General features: G+C 50.8%; 1 protein-coding gene across 2 annotated transcripts in view; it reads right to left on the bottom strand.

Moving 5' to 3' along the window:
* The window catches only part of PBX1 (PBX homeobox 1), a 280953-nt gene that overhangs the window by 56053 nt on the left and 197894 nt on the right, over positions 1–27006 (bottom strand). For both annotated transcript variants that reach the window (XM_044266773.1, XM_044266774.1), the window contains exon 3: positions 2103–2347. In XM_044266773.1, the coding sequence (XP_044122708.1) occupies positions 2103–2347 (245 nt within the window). The remainder of the gene's footprint in view (positions 1–2102; positions 2348–27006) is intronic.

Here is a 27006-nt window from a genome sequence, read left to right as displayed (position 1 = left end):
CCATGGAAGTCACAGAGGATAATCTGGCTCCTTCACTGTTCAAGCAAGTCACACTCTCTCTGTATGGAGTGCTACTCGTCAGGTGGGGTTCCAATGAGAACCCTCAGACCAAGGGTCAGAAACTGGATTCCAGGGCCATCCCTGTCCCTCACTGGATGTGTGACCCACATACACAATGTAAGCCCTCTGATCTCTACCTCCTTGCCTGTGTCAAAATGGCTGACCGTGCCTGTCCTGGGTACCCAACCACAACATGACCTTGAGCAACAAGGGCAAGTGTGTCGGCAAAAGTTAACAGTCAGTTGTGCGTTGCTGGGAGCCTGAGCTAAGAATAGAGCCAGTTTTCAACAGCTGCCTGGCTAACATCCAACCCTGTCATGGGTTTAGAGGCAGGAAGGCCTTGCTCTGGGCTCTCCTTGTACCTCTCGAGTGTGCTGGGACTATCTAGACCTGCCACCCAGGTCTGGATAGATTGTTTTGTCAGAAAACCAGGCTTAGTTTTAAAGGTAAGGTAGGAATGGCACTGAGTATGGAGAACTCAAAGAGGATAGCTAGGGACCTTTACGGGAAATGTCTCTCTGTCTTCCCAAGCTATCCTATAGGTTAGGGCCGACTTTGAACTCTAACGTGATGGATCAGGTTAGGGAACCTTCAGGAAGCAGTTAGCTCTCTGGGCTCAGCATTCCCTGAGATCTCAGGAAGTGTCTACATGAGCCAACACTGTGGCAAGGACATTTGTTCTTTCCTGAGAAGATGAAGGGCAATGACTCACAGGTTCTTACCATAAGATCGCTGCTATTCTCTTCCCCTCAAACCCTCCCTATGCCTATCATGGTTGGGTTTCACCATGCTTGGCTGCAAGCTTCACAGCAATTCCCTCCCACATCATAAAAGAAGGGACTAGGTAGAAATTCATTTAGAAGTTAGATAGAAGTGCAATAATGAAACTTTCTTCACTTTAAATTTTAAAATGCCCATTTCTGTTTTAAAATTTAAATTTTCTATTAAGTTTGCATTTGCCTTCTACCTAGACAGTCGCCTTTGTTTTTTTCTCCCTCTTCTTTTGTGACTCTTAGAAAAGAAGGGGAAACCAAAAAGCTAAGAATGCAAGGAAAGTGAGTTAACTGTTGGATTTCAGGATAATGTTACATCAACAAAGTGACAATAAATGTATCCGTCACCTACTGATGGAAGAAAGGACTCCTATTAAAGTAGTATCGCTCGTGCGGACCCAGGGAAGCAGAAATGATACATAGAGCTCCGTGTGTGTGTGTGTGTGTGTAGGGGGAGGGTCTCTTGGAGAGAGCAGCTCTATTATAATTAAGAGTACCTTACATTTATATATTGCCTTGTCATTAAAGCCTCCCTATGCTTGCCTTCATATAGTTTTCATGGTCCTGTGATATCCTTGACTCCGAATTTATAGCTCTTGGCCATTCACCACCAGGTTTTGGGTAGACTATGTGAGCCATGGTGTCCCACAGACCAGCAGTGGTGTGTGAGGACTGGAATCCAACTTTGTTGACTACAGGCGTGCCCTGAGCCCGTCTCTACTCTTCTTATGGAGGGAGGTGAATACTGCATTCCGTATCATATACCAAACGAACATGTCTGACTCTCACTCGAGTGGAGTCTGGGTAGAGCAAGGGACTTTTTAAGGCTAAATTTTTGTATCCTTTCCCATAGGATTCCAGGAGTACCCGGAAGATGAGGAATCCCCCCCAGATAAGGAGCAAAAGAAGGTTGGAGGAGTCCACCGACCTCCCCGCAGGTCTGGGGTTAACTCTGCTAATAACCTTTCTCATCCTGTGAGACCTGGGCTGCAGGCCATGGGTGAATGCTCCAGAGCCCCAGCATCACCATTTCTTATACTGACTCTTAATTGCTTCCTGAGATCATCATGGACAACTTAAGTTTTTCAAACGCCCTTACGGCCGGGGTGCCTAGGGAAGACTGAAGACTCGGCGCCTCCCGTACGGCTAGGGGCTTGGTGCAGAAACACAGAGGTCAGTCCTGGGAGCTCTGCAAGCCCCCAGGGCCCATGGCTCTTCGGCCTCCTTACTAAAGGGCCGGGGTGCCCGACACCCCATGGCCGCGGTTACCTGCTCGTACTTCTCCAGCTCCGTGTGGTAGATCTGTCTGATCTGGGACAGCTTGGCTCTGTAGTCGGAGTGCTCCACTGAGTTGTCCGAGCCCGCGCCCCCCGAAGCTGCTGCCGCCGCCGCCGCTGCCGCCGAGCCACCGCCCTTCTCGGGGCCTGCCACCCCCTCCGCCAGCAGCATGTTGTCCAGTCGCATCAGCTGGGGGTCTGTCGGCTCCTCCTCCTGGGCTCCCCGGATACTCAAGACTGCAGGGGGACACAGAGGAGGGGAGGGTGAATGGTAACCCACACGAGCACGTGAAGCAAACAAAAAGCAATTTCGTGTCACTGGTGCAGCGAATGACCAAAGGGCTTGACATGTGGGATGTGTACAAGGGGCAAAGGGCCGGGCCAGGGGGACTGGGAGGGGGAGAGAAGGCAAAGAGAGGCTGGCTTGGTTCCAGAAGTGCACGATGCTCCACTTAGGACAGCTACCTAGAACGGCCCAATGCCTGGAGGCAGACAGTGGAGGGGAACGGGGGCTGGGAGTCAGTGTTTCATGGGGACAGTTTCCCGTAGGCAAGAGGGGTGGTGAGTACATTTAATGTCATTGAACTATACCCTAGACATGAAAATCAGGTTAACTGATAACTGGTATAATGCAGGTATTACGCAGGTATTACCACAAGAAATTTCAAAGGTGCAAAAAATTAATATAGCAGAAAAGAATTTTCACATTCATCCCCAAACTGCCAAATTTTTAATTCAAGGCAAGACATTTCCTTCTTTGTTTCTAATTTTAGATTTCTGTGAGTTTGTGGTTTTATACTCGTTAACTTTGTACTACTTGATCGGCCCAAGTTTTCAATTCCAAAATGACCTACGCCACGTGAACCCAGTTGTTTGGACCGGAATCTTGAGACCTTTCTCCTAGACCAGCATGGAGAGTAGAGAAAGTTTAAAACAGCAAGAAAATCTATTATATGTCAGTTATTCTTCAAGAAAAAAATAAAACAAAATAAGCAAATAAAAGAGCAGGAAGACAGACTGGCCATCAAGTGGCGATGTTTTCCTCTGGACACTGAGATCTCTTCATTCCGGGTGGACTATCCTATTGGAAATGCGGGGTGAGGGGGGACTAGACAGGCTATTTCAGGTATTCAGAGAAATTATGTAGGATGGAGACTTCGATCAATGATACGGCTGCTTTTTATTAAAACACCATGGCCATCTGGGTCGGGGGAGGGGGGCTGGGATGGAAAGAGATCAAGTGTTTTAGTAAAATCAGCAGAAGAGCTAGGCAGTCTCTTTTTACTACCGTCATACAACCTGCTATAAAATAAATCACTCATCTAAACCCAGTTTAGCTGTCAGCAGCCAAGTCTTTGTTGAGAGGGAACACGAGAAGAATTTCCAATTAAAAAAAAAAATTGAAAAAAATTTGGGGGTAAGGTAGGAGAAAGGAGGGAAGTGATTCCAGGCAGGGGAGAAGGAGCCATGGACAGGGACGGGGACGGCAGGGAGCGCATGAACAACCGGAAAATCAAGAGCTGTTTCCAGGTGGGGTGCATCTGGGGAGCCCCAGGAGGTGCTGCCCATTCTAGCTGTCTCCTGAGCCCTCGCAAGACAGCCCCACGCGGGCATGACCACGACCTTGAGACGAGGGACGCCGAGATGTTCGGGGCGTCCCATCACGTACAATACCAACAGAACCACATGTTCCTGGCTTCCATCGGGCACGACAAGAACCAACCTTGAGCGTTGTTCAGAAGGATATCCCGATTCCTGTGCTGTGGGGGACCCTGCAAATGGCTTTCATGAAACAGCAGTCAAGCGGCCCGGGAGCCACCTGGCCCAGGAGTGGCGGCGAGGCGCAGAGATGAAAGGCACCAGGAGAAAAGCAGTGAAGTGAGGATGGGGAGGGGTGCAGGGCAGGTCGGGGGAAGGTGGCTGGCCGGGGAGGAAAGAAGGAAGCCCGCACCTGTGCACAAACATGGACCGCCTCTGGATTCAGACTCCTCTCCTCTCACACCCGAGTCCTGACTACTGTGCTCGCCTAAAATAAAATCGCGTATCGGTGATAGCCTTGTGGAGGTTTGTGCTGGGGACAACTTTCCAGTGAAATCCTTCTTTCAGGAGACGCACTGCGATGTTGCCCCTCGGACAGGCTTTGGGTAACATTTAGTCGTGTTATTCTGTGCCTTGAATTCATTTACCCAAACCTCCAAAGTCCTCTGAAGAATCTATCACCACTCACAGAGGATCCCTTAAGAAAATAATTCAATGCTCTACCCATTTCCTGAATCAGAGAACTCTCCAGTCCCTAAAGGTGCAGAAAATAATGGGACCACCTGAGCACCTGGTAGTGGAGGCCAGAAGCTCCTCCTTCCTCACCTCTCCGGGTGACAACCAACATTCGTGTGTGGGGTCTTCTGGGTGTTTCTTCACTGAATTTTATTTAGTGAATTTTAATTGCTTTATCAACAAAAACAATTAGGGGTCATTTCAAAGATTCACCTCCGGGCTATTCTTTATAAACAAATGTAATTATTCCACTTTAGCTTGATCATTAAATAAACTGTGCAAAATTCTACTCTCTAATCTGCTCTACTGAATCCTCCACAAGATGCTGAACACTCTAGGGGAGCAGACCCCCCCCAAAGCTGAGAGGAAACTGCCACCTTCCCCCCACCCCCAATGCTGAGCCAGTGGAAATGCCTCCAAGTGCGTCCTCCTGGTCCTTCCATAACCAAGCCTTTGTGCATGTGAAACATCTTATAATAATGTCTGGTCTCAACGAAGGTAGCAAAGAGAGAAAGAGACTGGATCTGTCATCCCCCCAGGGCCAGCCTAAGATCATTCATTCTGAGAGAAGTAGGAGAAGCAGAGATAGGCACGCACAGACCACAGTGCTGGCCCAGTTCCCTCCAGGCGCTGTGCTGGTAACCATGGGCCTTTCCTTCCAAGAATATGTTCCCCCTTGTAGACCCACAGAGCTTCTCCTACCCCTCCCCTTCACCTTTTCTTTCCAACCATCAGTGAGATGCACAGACCACCCATGCCAACTCTGCACACCTATCTCATTAACATTTTGTGGGGCTTGAAATCTAACTGGTTTTGAATAAAATAAGAAAGAAAATTGCTAAGACTAGCAAAGAATGCTAAAAGTTATGCTGCGGGCCCCTCACCCCCCAGGAAAGTTTAGGACAGTCAGAGAGCACAAAGCATTCCCTACACGGACTGTCTTCCCCCACCCACATATTAAAGGACACATTTAGTTAAGGAGGGAAAAAAAAAATAGTGCAAGTGTTAGCACTCCACTGAGCTTTTATATCATTTTTAAAATCCTGAAAACAAATACTCTTTAAAAAGAAATTTGGATTTAATTAGATTTAATAAAATTGGTTTCCAAATGTGGCCAGTAAGAAACCGGTATGATAGAGTACGACACACCTTAACGTATATGACGCTTGCATTTATACTCGGAGTTCAGGGCATAGAAATAGGTCCCAGACTAGAGACCTGATGAAAAGAGAAGAATATAAAGGCAGGGGAGGGGGTGGGTGGGGGAGAAGCAGTCCTCTTCAAATTACAGTCTTTAAATTATACTGAAATCAGGGGCGCCTGGGTGGCTCAGTGGGTTAAAGCTTCTGCCTTCAGCTCAGGTCAGGATCTCAGTGTCCTGGGATTGAGCCCCGCATCAGGCTCTCTGCTCAGCGGGGAGCCTGCTTCCCTTCCTCTCTCTCTGCCTGCCTCTCTGCCTGCTAGTGATCTCTGTCTGTCAAATAAATAAATAAAAATCTTTAAATCATACTGAAATCATTATAAAAAGAAAAAAATTCAGAATATGTCAGAATCCCCTGCTATATATATATAATATATATTATATATATAAACACACATATATATCATGTGTACATATATAGTGTGTATATGTGTATATATAACATGTACATATAGTCTGTACACATATAGTATGTGCATATATGACATATATGTGTTATATATAATATGTACATATATAACATTTATAAATATATATATAGAATGTATGTGTATAGATATATGTAGCACGTGTATATATACAAGAACAATACAAACATATAAAAGAGAACATTTTCATCTTCTACATCACATAGAAGATTCTGGTTCCAAGGGTCTTGGGCAGTGTCTGTGCACTTGCAGGAGGCATGGGTGGACCCATCTACCGCCTGCACTTTATTTCTACCCAGAAGGAGAATCCGCGTGAACCATTATAAAAACGGGTGTTGGGAATCATGGACACGGAAACTATTCGGCGAGTCGACTTAAAAAAAAAAAAAAAGCCCTCCAACATTAAATAAATAAATGAAAAGGGTGATATGTCTAAGCAGAACTGATGCTACCTATTTACTGCTCGAAGCCAGCACCCTGGTGTGCAGGAGACAAAATGATTATTTAAAAGCCCCTTTTTATCTCTGTGGCACCATGCAAGACTCAAATGAACCTTTCGCCAGGACACCAGAGATGTTAACACTCATCCTCCAAGATCCAATTTCCACCAGCGGAGCTGTTACCTAATCCAGCAACCATCACATATGATCAGGTTTCTGCCTCCCTGACGGGCGCCCTGTGCGCTCCCCTCCCCCCCGGGCTCCCCAGTCCAGCAGCTTTCACTGAACCAGGTTTTAAAGGGCCAAGTCCCCTGTTTATGCCCGTGTGCACCAGGTTTAGCGGTCAGGAGTCAGGGCTGGACGCGTCCACTGCCAGAAAATGTCATCAGCCGCAGTGGGCTTGCTATCCAGAGGGCTTGCCCAACGAGGTCCTTCACCCTTTGGTGATGACTGTCAAAGGAGGAGTCAGTCTCCTTCTCAACCATCTACCCCCTTGTGCATGAGGCCCGTCAAGGCAGGTGAGTGATTTATGTAGAAACTGTCACAGCCCTTTGAAAAGCATCTGATGTCGCAGCAGCATCTACCTTGCTGCCGTGGCTGGCTGGGGGCGGGGAGAGGGGGGTTAATTCAAGGAGACGGTCCCAGCCCCGTCGGAGCTGCTCTCACAACCGGTCTCCTGCTGTTTCTTCTTCCTTTATTTTTCTTCAGAGAAGAAGAAAAACAAGCCAAACCCAAAGGCATATTCAAGATCCCGGGCAGGAGGGCTGTGGGCTGGTTTTTTGTCCTTGCCTGAACGGCGCGGATCCCCGGCAGCTCCAGCCGAGGCCCGCTAGAGGGCACTCTTCCTTCACCGAGGACCGGTGCTGCAGGGAGGGTCTGGCCGATCCCAGTCCCCAGGTTAGGGGTGGGCAAGAGGTCCCCGCTTCCATGCAACTTCCACTGGGGGGCAGGAGGGGGGGGCAGATCTACAGAGAGGGCTGTCTTCAGACTGGACAGCAGTCCAGGGACGGAAAGGTGGGCTGAGGGACAGAAATGTTTAGAGAGAGAGAGACACACACACACGACAGTGGGAGAGAGAGAGACACAGGTGGTGTTTGAGAAAGAGCATGAGGTGGTCCCCAGGACGGATGCCCTCACACTCTCTGGCCAATGTCTTTGCTTGAACTTAAGCCCCACACAGGCTGTTCCATTGTCCGTGGGCTGGTCTTCACCACCCATGACCAGGAGGACCGTCAGGAGAGAGGAACCTTCCCGGCCTCACCCCAAGGCTGCTCTGGCGTCTGCGTTGGGTCAGAGGTCTGGAGGGAAGTGTGGGACGCAGAAACGCTGTGCTTGCCTTTGTAGAAATACAGGCAACTGCCTGCCTCCTGAAAATATCAGTCACCTCTCGCCTTTGCTCATGAAGTACTCGTGTGCCCTGAATTCTGTCGCCTTACAAAACATGAAGGCCAACCCTCAGAGCAGAAGATGACAAAGGCAAGGTAACAGCAAAGTAACATTCCCGAAGTCAAAGCAAATAGGACAGAGGCAAGACTAGAACTCAGGTCTTGGATATTTTATTCTTGACAACATTAGGGTTCCACCTCTTCGTTCTTGACAACATTAGGACTCAGACGCTTTCACAGAGGGTGGCCAAGCAGGTGTGACATCAAAATGGGGTGTCACACACCAGGTCTTTCGATGCACAGATGACGAGAAGAAGACAAGAGATGCGTCAGGGAAGGCAGGGAGGGCTTCTCCCGGACTTCTTAATTTTCTTTAAATTCCTCCAAATCGGATCCTCGTCCGATACCTCTTCCTGCTAATGGCTCCGCAGCAGAGCCACTGGGCCATGTGACATGTGACGGAGTGCCCTCTTCCCTCTCAGCCAGAGAAATCCACTTACCCCAGTCCCGTCCTGTTTCAGGTTTCAGCTCGGCACTCCCCTCCACGAAACCTTACCTAGTAACAGCCCAAAATGAGCTCCCGCACCTCTGGGCCACCAGAACCCGTGCTGTCCACACCACGGCCACGGCGCATCGCAGCACACCTCAGGTCACACCTGCCGGCTTGCCAGCAAGGCTGTGAGCCCCTGAAAGGCAGCGAGGACCCGTCCTGCATCTGCGGATCCCCCAGATGGCCTCCCCGAGCCTCTGGCACCAGGCACCTATTCAAGCGTTTCTTAATATGCAAAAAGAGTGAAGGAGGGAAAGATGGGGGATGGTGTGACCCAAGTCCTGTGCCTCACCGCGCCCTTAGGGAGGCAGTGGGTCCCCATGTGCCCCTCCCCTAGAGGCCAGTGACAGGCTGGAGCCCGGCCAACACGCTACTGGAGAGAAGGCCTTCTCCTCGGCCACCTCTGTCATTCCCACCTCAAAAACCTGCCTTTTCAAATCGGACAGTTCCAAACAGGCAAATCTACGCTGTCATTTTAAGCCGGAGCCCGCAGGACCCATCACCGGGGGGTGTCCCCAGAAAGCCAACACTCTCCGTGGTGAAGGCTCTGGGTGCTGTGGGGAGCTTGGCAAATGACGGGTACCAGGAAGGATTCTCGGAAGGCCTGAGAGCAGCATCCAGGGAAGGGGCCAGACGCCGGATGCTGACCACACACGAGGCCTCGGAGGAATGGTCAGACCAGGTACATCACTGACCAAGCCCCGGCAAGGCGCCAGGAATGAGGTGGATGCTGGGACCTCCAAGATGAACGAGCCACGGGCTCTGGCTTCATGAAGCCCAGGGGTTGTCCTCCTCTGGTCCCCTCTCACACAGGATGCCACAGCCTTGAGGGCCTGGGGTAGAAAGTTGCCAGGGAAGACGGCTGGCACCAAAAACTATCAGCTGACACGTGTCCTCTCCCCTCCTGCAGGTTCTTTTTGTTTCCCACAAGCCCAAACACACCTGCAAACCAGAAACTCCTCAGCCGGAGCTGGGAAACGACTATGACATAATTTGATTCTTCGACACCAAACAGGGGACCACAGTCCCGTGCAAGTGGCTTGAGGCTCAGACTAGAGTATCCTGGGGCTCTTCATTCCTAATTCTTAACCCCTCGCTGGTTTCACGGAAAAGCTTAATTTTTTTTTAAAGATTAAAAAAAACATTTTAAAAGATTTAAAAAAGATTTTTCTTTTAAAGATTGATTTGAGAGAGAGAAACAAAGAGGGAGAGAACGAGTAGGGAGAGGGAGAGAGAGGCAGAAGCAGGCTCCCCGCTGAGCAGGGAGCCCGATGCGGAACTCGATCCCAGGACCCTGGGATCATGCCCTGAGCCGAAGGCAGATGCTTAACCGACTGAGCCACCCAGGCATCCTGGAAAAGCTTATTTTTGTGCATCTTTAAGAGTTTGCCCATCAAACAAATAGAAATGATGAACAATTCAATGCTCTCGATGTTCCAGACCAGAAGGGCTGTGGGTCAAGGGGGGTTAAGACCCTCCAAGATCGGGTGCTGTCGTCTTGACATTACAGTTCACCTGGGGCAGGCTTGTCAGATGAGAAATCCGAGCTCCCGAAACCCTCAGGGGCTGGAAGCACGCTGGGACTCTGTGCCGCGTGCAGGTCTCAGCCCTTTAGAAGCAGAAGCCCTTCCCGAAGGCGGGACCCCGAGTCTGGCATCGCTTTAAGGGCCACCATGGATTGAGCTACAAAAATAAGATATCCCGGGAGCCTTTCATGCCTCCTGGGATGCTAGGCAGGTGAGCCAAGCGAGGGGACGTCAGGCCGTCAGTCTGTCCGCAGCAAGAATTGGAGGTCCCTCAAGTACGCAGTCCCTCACACACCTCCTGCGCACGTCCCCCGGCTCCAGGCACGGTGCTGGGCTCCCGCAGACAATGAGACGCGCTCTGGCTCCTCCCGTGTAGCCAACAGCCACCACATGTGCAGGGCCTCGTGTGAGGTTTTCGGGTGGAGGTGAAAATAAAAGTATAGGACACTCTTGAGATGATTTTAAAGTTTGTTTGTTTTTTGGTGGATGTTTTCAGGTTTGCTTTAGAGAAACACATCACGCCTTTCTTGTCATCTCTGTCTCTGGGCTGGGCTTCCGCGGCTCTGGTCACATGCATTCTCTCCTTCTCAGGCGATGCTTGGGCACCGATCCCATTCACACGTCCCTTGCCTGGCACGCTGGGCCTCCCTGGGCCAACTGGCAGAAGGGAGGCTCATGTGCCGGGCAGCAGGCTCCTGCCTTTCTGGATGGGTGCCGGCTGCCTGGGTGAGGGGCTCTAGTCCTTCAGAGCTCAAGCCTGGATGGCCCCTCGGGGAACCCCGCGGCCTGGAGAGTTGCTGCCGAAGCTGGGAGGGGGACGTGGCCTCACCCTGGCTTCGGCCTCAGGCGGCCATGCCTGGCGGTGTAAGGGGAGGCGGCGGGGGGGGCTCGGTCTGTGAGGCCCACACGGCACGTGGTCACCCATAACGCGAAAAATGCTCTCCTCCCAAGCCAGACCTAAAAAGCATGAAAAATGGAAGCCTGGGGTTGGTGGCCTGCAGTGTGTTCCCAGGAGATGGAAGGTTCTCTACAACGGTGGTTTCTAAAAGAGGTGCCCAATGAGAAAGCGAGAAACGTCTCAATATCCTCCTGCCTGAAGACGAGAATGTTCTGAAGCCTGGGGTGGCGAACACATTCTCCGCTCCGTTGCGAGTGCTCATACACAACAGATTTCCTTGCCCATCGTATTTTCATGGCCCCAGAAGGGGGGAGCCGGGCCCAGGCCTCTTCCGCAAGCTCCAGTGGCACGGCACAAAGGAAGAACTGTGGTACGAAGCCAGGCACAAGACCCCCACCACTGTGGCCTCCCTTAAGCTCAGTGTCCTGACCACCCAACAGCCAATAATAATACCAAACACACCTTAATCCTTGTTGAAGATGAAATAAGGTCATTTTTTAATAAAAGCACTTATCTGTGCTCCGTAACTGGTAGGTTTTCAACTATGGGCTAAACCTCAATCAATCCCACCGAAAAAGGTCCCTTTGGGAAGATTAAGAAAGCAAGACAGATTTGGAATTAAGAGTTTGGTTTCCGGGGCACATGGTCTCAGGGTCGTGGGATCGAGCCCCGCATCGGGCTCTCTGCTCAGCAGGGAGCCTGCTTCTCCTTCTCTCTCTGCCTGCCTCTCTACCTACTTGTGATCTCTCTCTGTCAAATAAATAAATAAAATTAAAAAAAAAAAAAAGAGTTTGGTTTCCGTTGTCTTAGGAATCAGCAACCCAGAAGGAATCAGGATAAGTCAATGAGGGCACGGATACACACACGTACGCGTTCTCCACCTCGCCGTCCGGGATTTCCAGGCGAGCTCATGCTCACACCCTCACAGGCCAGGACATCGATCCTCAGCCAATGGAATACATTCCAAATGTCTGTCCTCGCTACCCGCCCCCGCCTTCATGCTGCTTTACTCCTATTCTCCTCCCAAGCACGTTAAGAATCGCGCTTCCTCTAAAGCCTGGAGTGTCCCCCACACACAGAGCCCCTGACGTCAGTCTTCCTGAGTCGGGAAGCCTCAAGTCTCCCTGACCTGGCAGAGCTCGCTCGGGAGGGCTTGGTCCTTCTAGAGGCAGAAACACCCTTGTGGGAACCACGTAGCTCTGAAGCTGTCTCAACCTGTGTCCAACAAGCCAGCCGGGAGGCATCTTCCCCATAAATGCTTCCCATTTCCATTAAAGAATACATAACCAAAGAGAGTAAAGACTATCCACCATCAAGGTTTGAGCAAGCCTGTGTCAGTTTCAACTTTTGGGTGGGATTCAGACCTCAAGATCATCATTTCTCCGCTAGGGCACTGAGGAACCCCACACTCAAAATGTTAAAATAACCGGATGTTGCCACATTTCTGTCCTGTGTGGTCTTACCATCGTGACATCATTTCGCTGTCTTAGGACCATGAGGCCTTTCTAGTTCCTGGTGACAAGTGGGATTTTCTTGCCTGAATTTACAAACGCAATCACGGCTAAACTTTTTCCCCTCCAACCTTCCAAACACTCTTCTCAGAATTTAATGTGAAATAAAGAACATTCTGTTCTCACACAGAGTCTTTCCTAGTTTTTGAGAACCACGGAATAATTCAAAGGCAGAGTTCCTAATGCAAGGTGCTACTGACCTTAGGGGCCTTTACACAAGATCGTGATGATTTAGTCTTAACCCGCTCCAGGATTATTTCTAACTCCACCGATCACAGCACACGGTACTAACAGTGTGCCCTTGCCCTGCTGGAGTCAGCTCCCACCTCTGCCAGATCAACGCCATCGACCCAAGTGTACACCCCAAGGACAAAAGGAACATGACATCATGGAGGACAAACCACAGATTCCAGCAGGGTAGGCACAGGCTCTGGAATCAAGAAATGAGGTGCAACAGGGGCGCCTGGGTGGCTCAGTCGGTTGGGCGTCCAAGTCTTGATTTTGACTCAGGTCACATCTTATGGTCATGGAATAGAGCCCTGTGTCGGGGTCCCTGATTAGTGGGGAGTCTGCTTGGGATCCTCTCCACTTTTCTCTTTGTCCCTCTCCCTACTCATTCTCTCTCTCTAAAATAAATCAATTTTTTTTAAAAAAGAGGGGTGCCTGGGTAGCTCAGTTGGTTAAGCATCCGACTCCTGGTTCGGGCTCAGGTCATGAGATCCAGCCCCAGGTTGGGTTCCACACTCAGTGCAGAGTCTGCTTGGGATTTTCTCCATCTCCCTCTGCGTCTCCCCCTTCCCTGCTTAATGTGATTTCACTCGTGCATGCTCGTTTTCTCTCTCTCTCTCTCTCAAATAAATAAATAAATAAGCAAACAAAAAAATCTTTTTTTTTTTTTTTAAAAAAAGAAAAGGAAAGAAATGAGTACAACAGTCTAGTTCACTCCATCCCTTCGGCCTCTTTCATGCCATCCTTCTGCTTCTCTCTCCATGACAAACATGATTTCTTTCACCCTATAAAGATGATGGGAAGTTGAAGTGTGAGAAAGAAAAAGACAAGAGAAAGGGACTTGAACAAGACAAGAGAAAGGGACTCCCTAAGTTCAGATTACCATTTCCACTGCAACTACCACTAATGATGAGATCATTTCACATAAATGTACATATTGGCTCTGCTAATATTTCAAGATATGTGACATGATGGAGCACGTATCCATCTCCCATATGGGACCTGGGAGCAGGGTTACCTGGGGAAGTATCGGCGAAGTGCTAGCACAAAGACAAAGGAACAGATTAATCTGCTTATTTCTTCCAACATATTCCTCTCTGTAGAAACAGGACATTGACTTTTTACTTGAGTTCATGGCCACTGAGAGGAAAGACACTTCCCAGCTTCCCTTGCAGCTAGATGTGGTCATGTCTGAGGTGACAAAATTCTAGTGATAAATGAGTTGAGGTAGGATATAAAACTTCTTGAAATGTCCTTAAAAAGAAGGAATGTCTTTCTCATCCATTTCTCTGTTCCTTCTGTTAGCTAGAACATGAATGTAATGGCTGGAGCTCCAGCAGCCACTTAGGACCATGAACTGGCTGGGGAATGGAAGCCACATTAGGAAGAGAAAACAGATAGAAGTTACCATACTCTAGAGATCAGCCTGGATGGTCACCTTTGGACCATATGAAAACAAGGAGAAATAAATTTGTATTTTGTTTAAGTTAGCTATTTTGGGTTTGGGGGTTTTTGTTTTTGGCAGGCTAGTCAACCAGAGCTATTATGAAGGAGGAGGAGGAAGAGAAAGAACAATAGCAACTCTGCAAGGCAGGATGACTTCATGCTGGTTAGTGTGTTAGAGAGAAAATTACAAAGGGGCAAATTTAAGACCTAGAAGCAAGTCACAGAAAAGCCTGAATAGTTACCATGGGGAGTTTCTTCCTGCAAAAGGAGAAGGTTTAGAACAGATAGAAAGAGGATGGATCATTAGAGGGCCTCTTGGAGAGCTGCCCTGGCTAACGAGCAGAGGTGGGAGAAGATCCGGGAAGTCTGGGGTGAAGGGGCAGGAGAAGGAGATGCCTCCTAGCCAGGGTGTTGGGGGGCCTGCAGCCTAGACCGGGGAAGACGGGGTGGGCGGTGAGGGGCGGCTGCAGGTGGAGACAAGCCGAGGGCACTGTGCTGCCTCTGGGAGGAAGACGGTGAAGGGAGGGTTCTGTCTTGACCAGAGGAAAGCCAAGGCAAACTGAACTGTAAACCTGGAGGCAAACGCAGGAGCAGGAACAACATGTGAGCCTGAGTCTAACAAATTCCTTTCGGCTGCCGTAACTTGCCCGCCTGTGTACGGCGTGTACTGGGACATTTCCTTACACGATAGTAAAATAACGTTTAGCTTCTAATCAGCTGAATGTGTCAGTTCCAGAGGACCAGAATGGGGACACGGGAGAAGGGAAATCCTCACGCGAATCCTTCGTTGGTAGCAGAAATGCCGCAGCTGAAGGACACTGGGTCTATTTATGGGTGCCCCAGGTCCATTTCAAAACACATGCCAATTAGCTTTCCTTTTCCATGACCACAGACAACACCTGTGACCCCAGACAGCCATCTCACAAATGCATACAAGGTCAGGCAGGGTCCTTCGGGGAGAGTGTACGATGATCCATCACCGCTCGTTACGAAAACCACCCCAAGCACATGCTTTGCTGCTAATGAGTCACCCGCGCCGTCCTCAGACACGGAGCTGCCTGTGAAGCAGGAGGCCTGGCTGCTTTAGAAACTTCCAAGTAGCCTCTGAAAGCACTAAGGGTTGAGTGACAGGGAAGATCGGATGGCAGACTGGATGGTGTGTCTGGATGCCCCGTCCTAGGCAAGAGGTGCTGGAAAGGGTGGGAGGGGGAGGGGCGGGAGGGGGAAGGCCCTTGAGATTATGAGTTCCAGATTGCAAAACACGCCTTCCCTAGCCCAGTCACTGGATAAAAGAGAAATGTCTCCCGGGGACCAAGAACGGTCTTGGCTTGCTGTCTTACGGGAGGTGTGAGACTTCTGCTCTGGGGAAGAGCCCACGGAGCCACCATTTCCTAGCTTTGCCCTCTCAGCACCTGTGCCTGGCTTCTGGGACGGATCTGATCTCCGCGGCGCCTCCTTCTCTCCTCCCGACAGAGTCCAAGCGGCTGAAACCCTGAATGCACAAACACCTGGCGGACAAATGGGCCGCGTTTTCCTTGAACGTGAGCGCAAGCGTTCAGATCCCATCCTGAGCAGGGCTTCTCAAATGCCGATTCCAGTTTCCAGGGGGACATTTTAAGGGAGAAGTAGATTTCCAGTAAATGATTGCAACTTATCGAAAATAATGTGCTACTTAGCGTCTGCGGCAAGCATCCTGGCAGGCAGCGAGGGGAAACAGCACTGGAGCAGATGGGAGCGATTAGGCTCTGAGCTTCAGACGAGCGTTTTGCTGTTGTCTTCACTTGCTTCCCCATCCTGGTAAAAATCCGGAAGAAGCGGACAAGAGAGGCGGTCCTCTGGCCCATCCCATCTCTCGGGGCGCTTGGGATGGAGCCCCTCCCCCCACAGAGCTCTCCCACAGGGGGAGCCTCTCACGGTGGGGAGGAGCGCTGGCCATCATGACCATCATCACCGGAAAGCATTTAGCACCGCAAGGCGCTAGCTAAATACATCAACGGTTGACAGAGAGACAGATGACAGGCGATCTTAATTTTCCTTTAAAGATCTGCCTCCCCGAGGCTGGGCCTTATTTACTGTGTTTCTTACTATATTTATCTGAAGAGGTGTCTTGTTTTCCTCCTCCACCGAGTGAGCCAACATCTCTCTGACCCACAGAAGAGCCGCTGTCAAGTTTACGCAGAGCCACCCGCCGGCCATCAGCGTGGGCTCAGGGGGAGAGCCCCTAGCAGTGGTGGTGGTGGGGTTGCTGAGCATTCAGCAAGGGCCCTACAGATTGGAGAGGGGACTCCAGCTGTCCCCACTTCCGTAGGGGCCTCTGCCGGGGCTCACATCCTCTGGGGTACCAGACATACGGTAACTCAGAAGCCAAATTTGCTCTTCTCTTTCGGCGCGGCCTGCTTTCCCGGGGCACTCTGCTCGACTCTGCCAAACTGGTCATTTCCACTTATGGTTGGTGACAGCCTTACAGCTCCGTTAAAATACGAATCTCTCAGCCTATACCGGCCGGCGCGACGGCACCAACGCTGCCAGTCCAACCAGGACCCCGGTTCCTCCACTCTTCGTTCCACAAACATATACTGGAGAACCTGCTCTCTGCTAATAAGGCCCGTATTTCCATGGGGGAGGCTCAACCAGCAGTAAGTCTGCGGAATCACGGAGGAAAGAGAGGCGTTGGTTAATACCACAGAGTGAAAACGGGTAGATGCGTGGGCAAGGGGTGTGGGAGAATGGAGGCCGTGATGCTCTTTTCTTGTGAAGGCATTCAACTGTACACCGCTATTTATCAAAAATGGGCTCATTTGCCTTTATTCTCACATGTGCATTCTGGGGTATTAGGAAACCCTTTCGTCAGAGGCGGGAATAGAGGCACAGGGGAGTCAGATGGGGTCATGGCCACATCGGGGTTATGTGTTTGACTTTGGGTTTTCCCCTACAGTTGAGCAAAGCTAGTAGCATGGCCTGACTCACTCACAGCGCTGAGCTGGGACACCAGGGCCAGAATTATTGGCCAGGAATTTCCACAGGTTGGAGGCTAACGCGAACATTCGTGCTGCCTTTTTGCCGCATGTCTCTGCTCTCCGGAGCTAGCCCGGACCAAGGAAAACTCGGAACAACACCTGTGGCTTATCCAGCTCCGACACCCTCTATCTACCCTGTTCTGTCTTAAAGGAAGCCCCGAAGCCACAGAAATTGTTAACGCACTGAGCCATCACGATTACAGTCATGCAAACACTTTTTAAAAAATATGGATTTGTTTTCACTTCTCGTGACCGAAGATGTGGAGGTGAGATCCCAGCAGGTGCATTGTTGCTGTTTGGTAATGAATGGAACCGGGTTGCTCGTGTAGGACCTTGGTTTTGAGGTTTGACATCACATGGTGGGAGAGGCCTCCAAATTCTAGGCTCTGTTCCCAACTTCCAAACCCCACCTCTGGGTCCCCTCTCTACCTCCGTTTACTATCAGAATGGCCTATCAGTATGGGCTCAGACAGGTGAGAAGAAAGAGGCTTTGCAGTCCTCCAGAGAAGGAGATGCCGGACACCCCCATCACATTACGCGATGTCGGGATCACGTACATGTCCTTTTCCTAGAGAAGGTGAAGAGGTCGGGAGCCGTCTCAGCCTACTGCCCTCATCTTCAAACGTTATTTTCCACAGGGGATGGTGGAACAACATTAGGACAAAAACTCGCTAATTTTAACATGACATAAACCAACAAAAACCACGTTTATGTATTTCCGTTTCCGCTTTGAGAGAGGATCCCAGGAAACTGACTCTGGTTAAAGCCCTAGGGATTTCTACTTTAGGCGAACATTCAAACTGCTGGTCTTAAAACTCGGGATGCCAGCGACACGCAGGAGATCAGAGTCATTCAGTCTCTCAGTGACAAGGATGTAAAGAATTATGAACAGAATGAAAAGCTGAGGTTTCCCTGATTTCCCTCTGCCATGTGGCTGCTAGTGTCATTCTGTGTTTGGGAGGACCCTAGACGCTCAAAACATGGCAGTTTCGTCCTTGCTTATGTCCTGTGAGAAAAATGCGCAGGCGTGGCTCCGTGGTTCGAGTCTCTGGGATGCGACATCACTACTTACTTCTCGACTCTCAAGACGTTGGAGAGGATTTCAAAGATGCTAAGGTGAATTTCAAAACGTGGTTTTCCTGGACAGTTATCCTTCTGAGAGTCACGCATGTACTCAGCTCACGTGTAGAAGAAAAAGAAGGCTCGCACCTCCATCTTCTGAAGACAGCACACATATCTCACACACTCACAGAGAACACACAAACACACAACCATGCATCTAGAGTCGATATCCCATCTTAAATTTTAGCTCTGACCAAGAACCTAAAGCCATCCGTACAGTGATGGGCCCACTAAACTCATAACATTTATAACCCCTTAAAATAAAGAAGAAAAAAATCAATCAAAGCACCTTGGAGACAATTCTCAGTGCTTAAAATAGGCTTTGAACTTCGCAGCTAGTTTTCAGAGCTCTGTTTTAGCTGCCACGCCCTCTGTGTGGTTCCTGGGATCTGTCCTAGAAGCACAAGTTAATTCAAGTTTGGAAGAGAAAGAATTCTCTCTGAGGGGACAGCCCATATCCTGACAGCCCTTATCCTTCTCTTCAGGAGATCAGATAAGGATTTCCCTAGAAAAGGGAAGGGAAGAAGGAGAGTGTGGGGGTGGGGGAGAGCACTAAGAGGAAGGTGACAGAGGCCAAGGGAGAAAAAATCGGGAGATGAAATAAGACTCGAGATGTCTGCGGGTCAAGAAGCATCACACAGACCAGAAGCCCAGCGGAGAGGACAGAACGAGCTGCCCTTCGGTCTAAATCTCATGTCAGTGTCCTTCCTAACACGCGACTTGGCTCTGCAGGGTCTGTCCTGCCTTCAGCTCCCCGTGCGTGCCCTTTACATCCAAGAACAGCCGTGCCCCTGGGGACTCAGAGTCCGCTTCAAGAAAGAAAAAGAAGGAAAGGTACATGAGAGGGAAAGCTCGTGCGGGGAGCTTTCCTGGATTCATTCTTGGGTAGGGCACTTTTGACTGAAATAGATCATCAGTTTATACGTTCATTAATTTTTAAAAAAGTATTTATTTGAGAGAGAGAAGAGAGTACATGAGAACACGGGGGTGGGGGGGCGGAGGGAGAGAGAGAGGGAGAGAGGGACCTTAGGCTATGTGCGGGGCTCGATCCCATAACCCTGAGATCGTGACCTGAGCCGAAACCAAGAGTCAGATGCTCAACCTACGGCACCTCCTGGGAGCCCCTCATTCACCAAGTCAAAGACATCATTGCTGGAGCTCTTCCCCCCACCCCCCCATCCCAGGCAGTATAGGCGTCCTGGGGACACAGAAATAAAAGACAAAAGGCCTGCCTCAGAGGGACGGATGGAGGAAGGCAGACAAGCAGATGGTTAAGGCCGAGCCGTGTGTATGTAGGAAGTTTACTGCTCAGAACGCCTCTGCCGGGGATCTTTCCCCAGCGCAGCGTGCCGATGCTCATCCTGACCCCCTCACTCCAGGGCAGGCCACCGCATACTCAAATAATACACAAGCAGGTGCCAAACTCTGCCGATGGAGATCGACAAGGCCAAGGGCCAGGGGTGCGTGTACACCTCTGACCTAGGCTATCGGCCTGTCTTCATCCTGACGCCGTAAGACAGCAACCTCTGGTGGAACTTACAGCTTAAGAGCCGTTAGGAGGCACAAACCCAGCTCTGCATCTGGGGACAGGACGGACCCCCCCAGCCCCCGCCTTTCCCTGGAGAGCTGCTTTGGTGGGGGTAGGGGGGGCCGCAGGCAGCGTCCGTCACGCCAAGTTCGCTTGGCAGACAGACGGTCGTACACAAGCACCCCGTCCTCCAGAAGAGCCAGGGCGTCGTAGGCCACAGCCAGGCCCGAGCTGCACGGCCGCCCTGCGATGGGCCAGGAGGGCGAGACAAAGGTGGTTTCAAGGCTTCTGTGGCTTTGAAGAAAACATCTCCGGAGGCAAAAGAAGGTTCACATGGTCTCTGCAGGCGTCTCGCCTTGCGGCTGGGCCCTCTCGGGTCTGTGGCTGTGGACTTTGCCACACACCTGGCTCTGCCCGCCGCCGCCGTCCTCCCTCCCCCGGCCCCTCCAGACCCCACACCACCCACACGGTCCGCCCCCAGCGGCGGGGCACGGGCAGCGTCTGGCGCAGTGACCTCTCACTCTGTGATCTCTGACAGCGGGGCCCGGGGCCAAACGTCTCGGACTCTTAAAAATCTTATCTGGTTCCTTCCGCTCACAGCGCAGAAAAGTAAATAGGCCGCCAGGGGCGCGGAGGTTGGGGGCAGAGCAGCCGTCATCAAGACTCCATTTCTCACCCCTCCCAGATCGGAGGTGAAGCCCGATACCCCGGACCCCGCAGCCAGCTCACTCGGAGCAGTAAGGCACAGACCAACCAGCAATAATTCCACATATAAACAACTCTTGCTAGGCATGAAGCACACACCAGACAGTAATCAGCTTATCTAATAGAACAGGCCTCTTTTCCGAACGCAGAGGAGGATTAGCAGGCTTGAATTACAGCCGTGAAGTGTAATCAAGCCCTGATCGGCACTGGCAAAGGGTACTGTGTATTCCTGCTGGGCCGCAATGTGGTGTACCTGCGGGGGACAAACAGGAAACGCTGGCGATGGTAATTACACTGGGAGACAGTAACTGAGATATGGGGAGAAGGCGGTCTTACGGAAGAAACACGAGATCCTAACGGATGCCCACGTCCCCCTTCTACTGCGCCCAGCCTTAGGAAAAAGTCTCTGGGTGGCCGCCCTTGCACGGATTTTTCAGGTCCGTTAAAAATGCAATATCCCCTAAATCCTAACAAGCCAGCATAAACACCTCCCTCGGCCGGCCCCAGAAGCAACTTGAGCGGAGTCTGTGGCTCAGAGCCCACGGCCTCTTATCACAGTGACCGCTTGGAAATCCAAGCAAATCAAGGTAAGAATCCCATCCTCGCCTTGAGGATCCCAAACCAACCCAAACCAGATTGGAGCTGCTTTTTCTGTCTCCCCAACAGAGACTTCTCCTCACCCTGGAGAGTCAGCATTTGGTGGTATGAAAAGGTCTTCACTGAATCAACTCTGGGAGAGGAGGCATCATGCCTTCTGCAATTCTGGAAGTTTCCCAAAGGACCTTGCTTGAAAAGGAAAGCATATTAGGTTTATTTTCGCTTGCTCTGCCATTTCTTCACGACAGACTTTTCCAAATATCCTCCGGGCAGAAGCCCTGTACATGAGGCAAGTCAACGACCCACTCTCTTCTGAAGAATAACCACAGGGTCTTTGAAATGAAATTCTTCATCGTTTGCCAACAGTTCCCTCTGCTACTCGTGGTTCTTAAAGGTCAAAGAATCCAAAATGGACACAACTTTAGGGAACCGCTTGGCCTACCACGGGGACTACAGGGAAAGAGGTCCTGCTGACGTCCCCGAGTCCTGGACCTATTTCTTGAGGCGCGGACATCGCAGATTTGCCCGTGGCTCCCACGGGCCCTGCCACACTTGCTTCTCTTCAGTCGAATCTCACCTCAGCTAATTCTCTCCCAGACCTACTTTTCAATGTCTTTCCGACACGTAAGAGTTCTAGTCCATGAACGACACGGAGCCGAAGATCCTTGCAGGGAGAGCTTAGAATTCACGCTAACGGGCAGCCAAGATAATCGAGTGTCCAGAACTGTGCCGCCAACACAGACGCTGGGCACCCCCACTCTTCACGGGACCGAGCGACCAAAGGCAAGAAGGAGCTGAGCTCTATCAAGAATTCTCTCGGGAGGAGTTAGGCCGACCTGACCTGACACTGGTTTTGATAGCCAAGGAAGAGTCTAGGGCTGGAGCCCAGCACCGGGCGTGGCCGTATCTGGAAAATCAAACACTCCAGCACGACGCTCTCCTGGTCTGACTCCGCAGGAACCCGGCCCTCAGACAGGCCCTCAGACAGGCCCAACCGCGGACCCGACCGCTGACTCAGCACTGCCTAAATGCTGCGTCCTGCCGGCTCTGCTCAGACTTCCAGCCAGCTCCAGAGGTCATCGCTGGGGCCATCCCACTCGTCTTTCAGGCCTCACTCCAATTCTCTGCCCCACCGCCACTCCCCACAGCACGCAGGTCTGTGATTCTGCCCTCCCGAGGGGCAGGGTGTGCAGGGGGAGGGCAGAGGGGTCGCACTCCAAGCCACAGGTCCAGGTTCTGTCACAATTCTCCAAACTGGAGTCTGGGATCCTGAGACCCACGGTCAACTCTGCGCCCCAGGGAGTGAGCACTAGCTGCGAAATGGGCCTACGCCTTTCCCTTCTGAAAGTTGTTTTTTTTTTTTTTAAAGATTTATCTATTTATTAGAGAGAGGGAGTTAGAGTGAGAGAGGGAGAGGGCATGCCAAACAGACTCCGTGCTGAGTGTGGAGCCCGACACGGGGAGCCCGAGATCACAACCTGAGCGGAAACCAAGTGCCCGACGCTCCACTGATGGTGCCACCCAGGGTCCCCTGCTGTCACTGTTACAAACACACTCTCCACGCAAAGTACTCTCAAATTTATTTTCCTAGCTGACACCTTATACGGCCCCACTGAACACACGCACTTGTGGAGGGACTTGTCAGAGTTGGGGAAATGGGGCTGCGTCTTTGGCTTGGAGTTAACATGTCTCAAAGGATTTCAAACCATAGGCTCTTTTTAATACAGACTTAAAAAAAAAAAAAAAAAAAAAAACCAGAAACTGCACTGTGGAAACCTGAGGTCTAATGACAACGATTTTTGGTGTAGTAAATCTGTTCTAAATTATATCTTGAGGTGGAAAGCACCGCACTGGAAGGCGTTGCTGAGGAGCAAATCTTTCTGTCCAGTTTCCAATCCCGAGCTGAACTGGACCCGACAGCAGATCTTTGGGAAAGAGCTATCCTATCTGGCGTGCTCATGGGAACAGGGGAGGGGGTGCTGTCCGTGTGCTGGCACCGGTGGGGTTTCATCGACGCCTGCGGAAGGGCCCACAGTTGAATTTAGCTCTACCTTCTCCTCCACTGATCACGATCTAGGGTTTCTGCATTCCATTCTCCTTCCCTCATGTCCGCCCAGCCCCCCTTCCTGCCGGGAGGCCCGGGCTCGTCCCAGGCAGGCAGGTCTGGTGGGGGCAGACGGGTAATTTTTCCTTCCAGCTGTAATGGCCGCTATTAACGATAAGTCGCCCTGCCCTCCTGATGGCTGAACTTGCAGCTTTCTCTCTGACTGCCTGTGAGGAACACTGTGTCCCATGAGCTGTGTTTAACAGAGGTGTAATAAATGCCTAAGAAGAAATATTACCCAAAATAAAAACTAGTTTGTCCCTGTGTGGCCAGGCTCCCATGACTCACAGCAGCATTCATTTTCGCTTCCAGCGCAATTTCCATTTGCATTCTTTTTCTTTTTTTTAAAGGGTCTCTGGGGGCTTTAAAAAAGCTGTTTAAGAGAAAAGACAGAAAGACTGTAGTGACTGTCAAGTGCGGGGACTTCTGCATCCCAGACAAATGCCATGAGCAGACAACAGACTGACCGACAGGCGAACCCTTGGGGCAAAGGGGACAGATAGAGACAGGTAGACAAGAAAGCTAATTGCTGAACGTCTGCCTTTGATAAAAGACACCCTGCCATCGTTGGTGTGGGTCAGAACACCAGCTTGGGCTACCAGGAGACAGAAAGGGGGGTGGGTAAGGGAAGGCTGGATATCCCTTCTCCCCAAATACACACACCCCTGGAGCAAGAAAGATGCCAAGTTCTCATTTAATTGATAATAAGCAAAAAACAGAACAGAACAAAACAAAACAAAACAAAAAACTTCTATGTTTTTCAAATAGTAGCTGGTCAGAGCTGCTCCAATCCTGGAGAAAAAAAGCAATAAACACTCAAATCCCCTGGTGGTCCGCTGGTTGAAGATGTTGGTCAGGGAGTACTGCAAATCCTCGAGGTTTTCAGGGAAAAGGAAGGCAGTGGAAAGGGGCAGAGAGGGTGGACAGAAGGGCCCCCAGGAATCCGGGGCAAAGCGTGCCCCTCTTGTGAAAGCTGGCATCTTAAGGCAACAGGGTCAGGAGGGATCTACTTTGCAATTTACTTTGCTCAAAGGATCAGCCAGATACAGAGGGGTGTCGGTCTTTGGAATGAACAAGTGCACAAATGCCGCTTGTCTGGCCTGTGTCCCCCTTTCAGAGTCAAACGCCTCCCCGCCTCCTTCTCTGCACACCTCTCACGCCTGCGTCATGAACGCCAGAACTTTCGCTGCAAATTGGAGTAAGAGGTTCAGGGCCACCAAAAGACACCGTGACACGGGCACTTGGCTTCAGAAAGGCGCTTGGCTCGAGGGAATTCTCTGGGCTGTCCGCGCCAACTAGTAGAGATGGGGACGGGCTTCAAAGGTTCCTGCAGTAGGAGGGACGGGCCAACGGGATCACTGCCTGACCAGACCGTCCAGGAGAAGACAGTGGAGCCACATAGATGCAGAATGCCCGCAAGCATCTTCCGCAAGCCACCTGGGCCATGACGCATGCCAGGAAGCGGGAAGAGAAGGGCTCTAACCTGCCTTGGTCACAAAGGGAAGCGAATGTCCCTGAGATGGTGAGGCCGACGCAGCTGGAACATGGGAGGTGACTCTGGGCGGCCGTGGGGATTTCACCATCAAGAAGTGGCTCCAGGGGAAAATCGCTGGTTTTCTGCTGAGGCTGATGGACTTGGCCTGCTGCCCTTGAACTTGGTGACCAGGGGCAAGTCACTCTCCTTTCTTTGTAGGAAGGGAAAACGGCACTCCGAGGGCTCATCGGGCCACTTTTAAAGGTCTTGCTGATTAAGACACGTTCTGGAAAACCATCCATTTTCTAAAATGACAGAGCCCGTGAGACAGCCTCTGAACCGAGATCTGGACTCCCGCTACAGCGCTTGAACCTCGACCAAGAACTTCCGTTTTTCTTCATCCCCATGACCGCACCTGAGCCCCACTACAATCTTCAGAAGTAGATCTCAGAGACCCATCTTGTAGGAAACCGGCTCAGAGAGGCTGGACTCAGTCCAGGGTCACACAGACCGTCCAAGTCCAGTTCATCAGCGTCCACGCCCTCTGCACCGGGCCGGGCTTCTCTCCCGGCGCTCAGAGAAGCAAGGCTGGGCTGGGTATGTGCAGGGGGGTGGGCGTTCTGCTCTCAAGCCCGTTACCTTGTTGCGAGCTGCTGTGAACAGGCAGGGGTGCGAGCAGGTGCAGGCGAGCAGAGGAGTGTGCCGAGAGGTGCAGGGGTGCTGACTCTTCCACAGATTAAGGAGGTGGGATCATTGGCGGCACTTGGACCCAACTCCCTTTCAGTAACAGAGCACCCCTGCACCTAGAGCACAGTTATTCATTAATATAGGAGTAAAAATTGGCTTAAGGCCCACGTTTGGCACACGGCTCCTGGACAGCCCCAGCTTCCTGGTTAGGATGATGTCATTTTTATTTGGGCAGCACACACAGTACACCTCACCGGATCCCTGCAAACAGCCTGGTGGGAGAAGCCTAGCTGTGCTAATAAAGGATGTGGGAGACTCCACCGCCTGAGGGACGGAGAAGAGACTAGGACCCACGCCTTCCCACTGTACCTAGGGGTCTTCTGAGCCTGTTGCCCCTGTTTCTTTCTTTCTTTTTTTTTTTAAAAGATTTTATTTATTTATTTGATAGACAGAGATCACAAGTAGGCAGAGAAGCAGGCAGAGAGAGAGGAGGAAGCAGACTCCCTGCTGAGCAGAAAGCCCAATGCGGGGCTCAATCCCAGGACCCTGAGATTATGACCTGAGCCGAAGGCTGAGGCTTTAACCCACTGAGCCACCCAGGCGCCCTGAGAGGCCCCTGTTTCATACTTTCCCCTCCTGCAGGACATGACTCAGATGGAGCCGCTTCTGATACCAGTGGGAATGTGTCTTCTTCCCAGCTCTGCAGGGGCCAGGAAATGACATGAACCCGGGGTACAGATCCATGATGTGGGGCCAGAGTCTCAATCAACCTCTGTGAGATTCTTCACGATCCCCTCAAAACCTCGAGCCGGTAAATTCAATTTATTAGTGAGGGAATCAAACCACACACACAGGGGGAGGCAATGGGTCTGAAGTTTAAATCAATTTGAACAGGCTTCACAGTAGACGCATCCTTATCTCACACCAACAGGCAAACATTCAGGGTCTGGGGGTGGTGAGGCGGAGGAGAGTGGGCAAGGAGAGTGGAAAGCTAGTGAAATTTCTTTTGTGCAAGAGCTGATAGGCTTTTCTCGATTGTTCGTACTGGTGGGAACCATGGGGTTTTACACAGCAGGAAGGAGACGTGAGCTAGAAATCCGAATCACATTTCAGAAACATTTCAGGGAGCAAAAGCAAGGTTATAAAGCAGTATTCCACCTCCACAAGGACCCCAAGAGTATTAACAGCTGGGGTCCTTCCCGATGACACGGCTCCTGCAAGGTTGAGAGTCTGGAGAACTTTGCAGGCTCTGTTCCTCTCTCTGTCTCTGGCTTCCCCTGCTGGAATCGAAATGGGAGGGTAATCCGGTGTGTGTGTGTTGGGGGCGGGGAACATGGGCTTTGGACTTAGAATTCAAGTCCCGTTTGCATCACTTACTGGCAGGGAGGCCGTGGGTGACATCTTGGAGCTTGTGTTTTCAACTGTAAACTAAAGTTGGCAGAACTTTCTGTCTGTGGCTTTGGTGGGCCCCTAGTACATGGCTGGTGTGAAATAAATGTTAGGATTTTTTTTTTCATGTCCCTTTGGTAGTAGGATTTTAAAAAGGACAAAATTTTGGCTTAGCCTCCCCCAGAATGAGAAAAGTTGTCTTTGGTACATGGGCACATTTACTAATGTTAAAAACAAAAAAACAAACAAAAAAAAAACCCCAAAAAACAAAACAACAATAACAACAACAACCAAAAAAACCCCAAAACAAAACCTAAACCCGACCTTACGGAAAAACAAAAACAAAACCCCCAAAAACCCCCCCAAACAAACAAAAAACAAAAAAC

The sequence above is a fragment of the Neovison vison genome, chromosome 10, assembly GCF_020171115.1.
Source record: "Neovison vison isolate M4711 chromosome 10, ASM_NN_V1, whole genome shotgun sequence".
NCBI classification, from domain to species: Eukaryota; Metazoa; Chordata; class Mammalia; order Carnivora; family Mustelidae; genus Neogale; species Neogale vison.
This window is presented reverse-complemented; position numbering and strand designations above follow the sequence as displayed.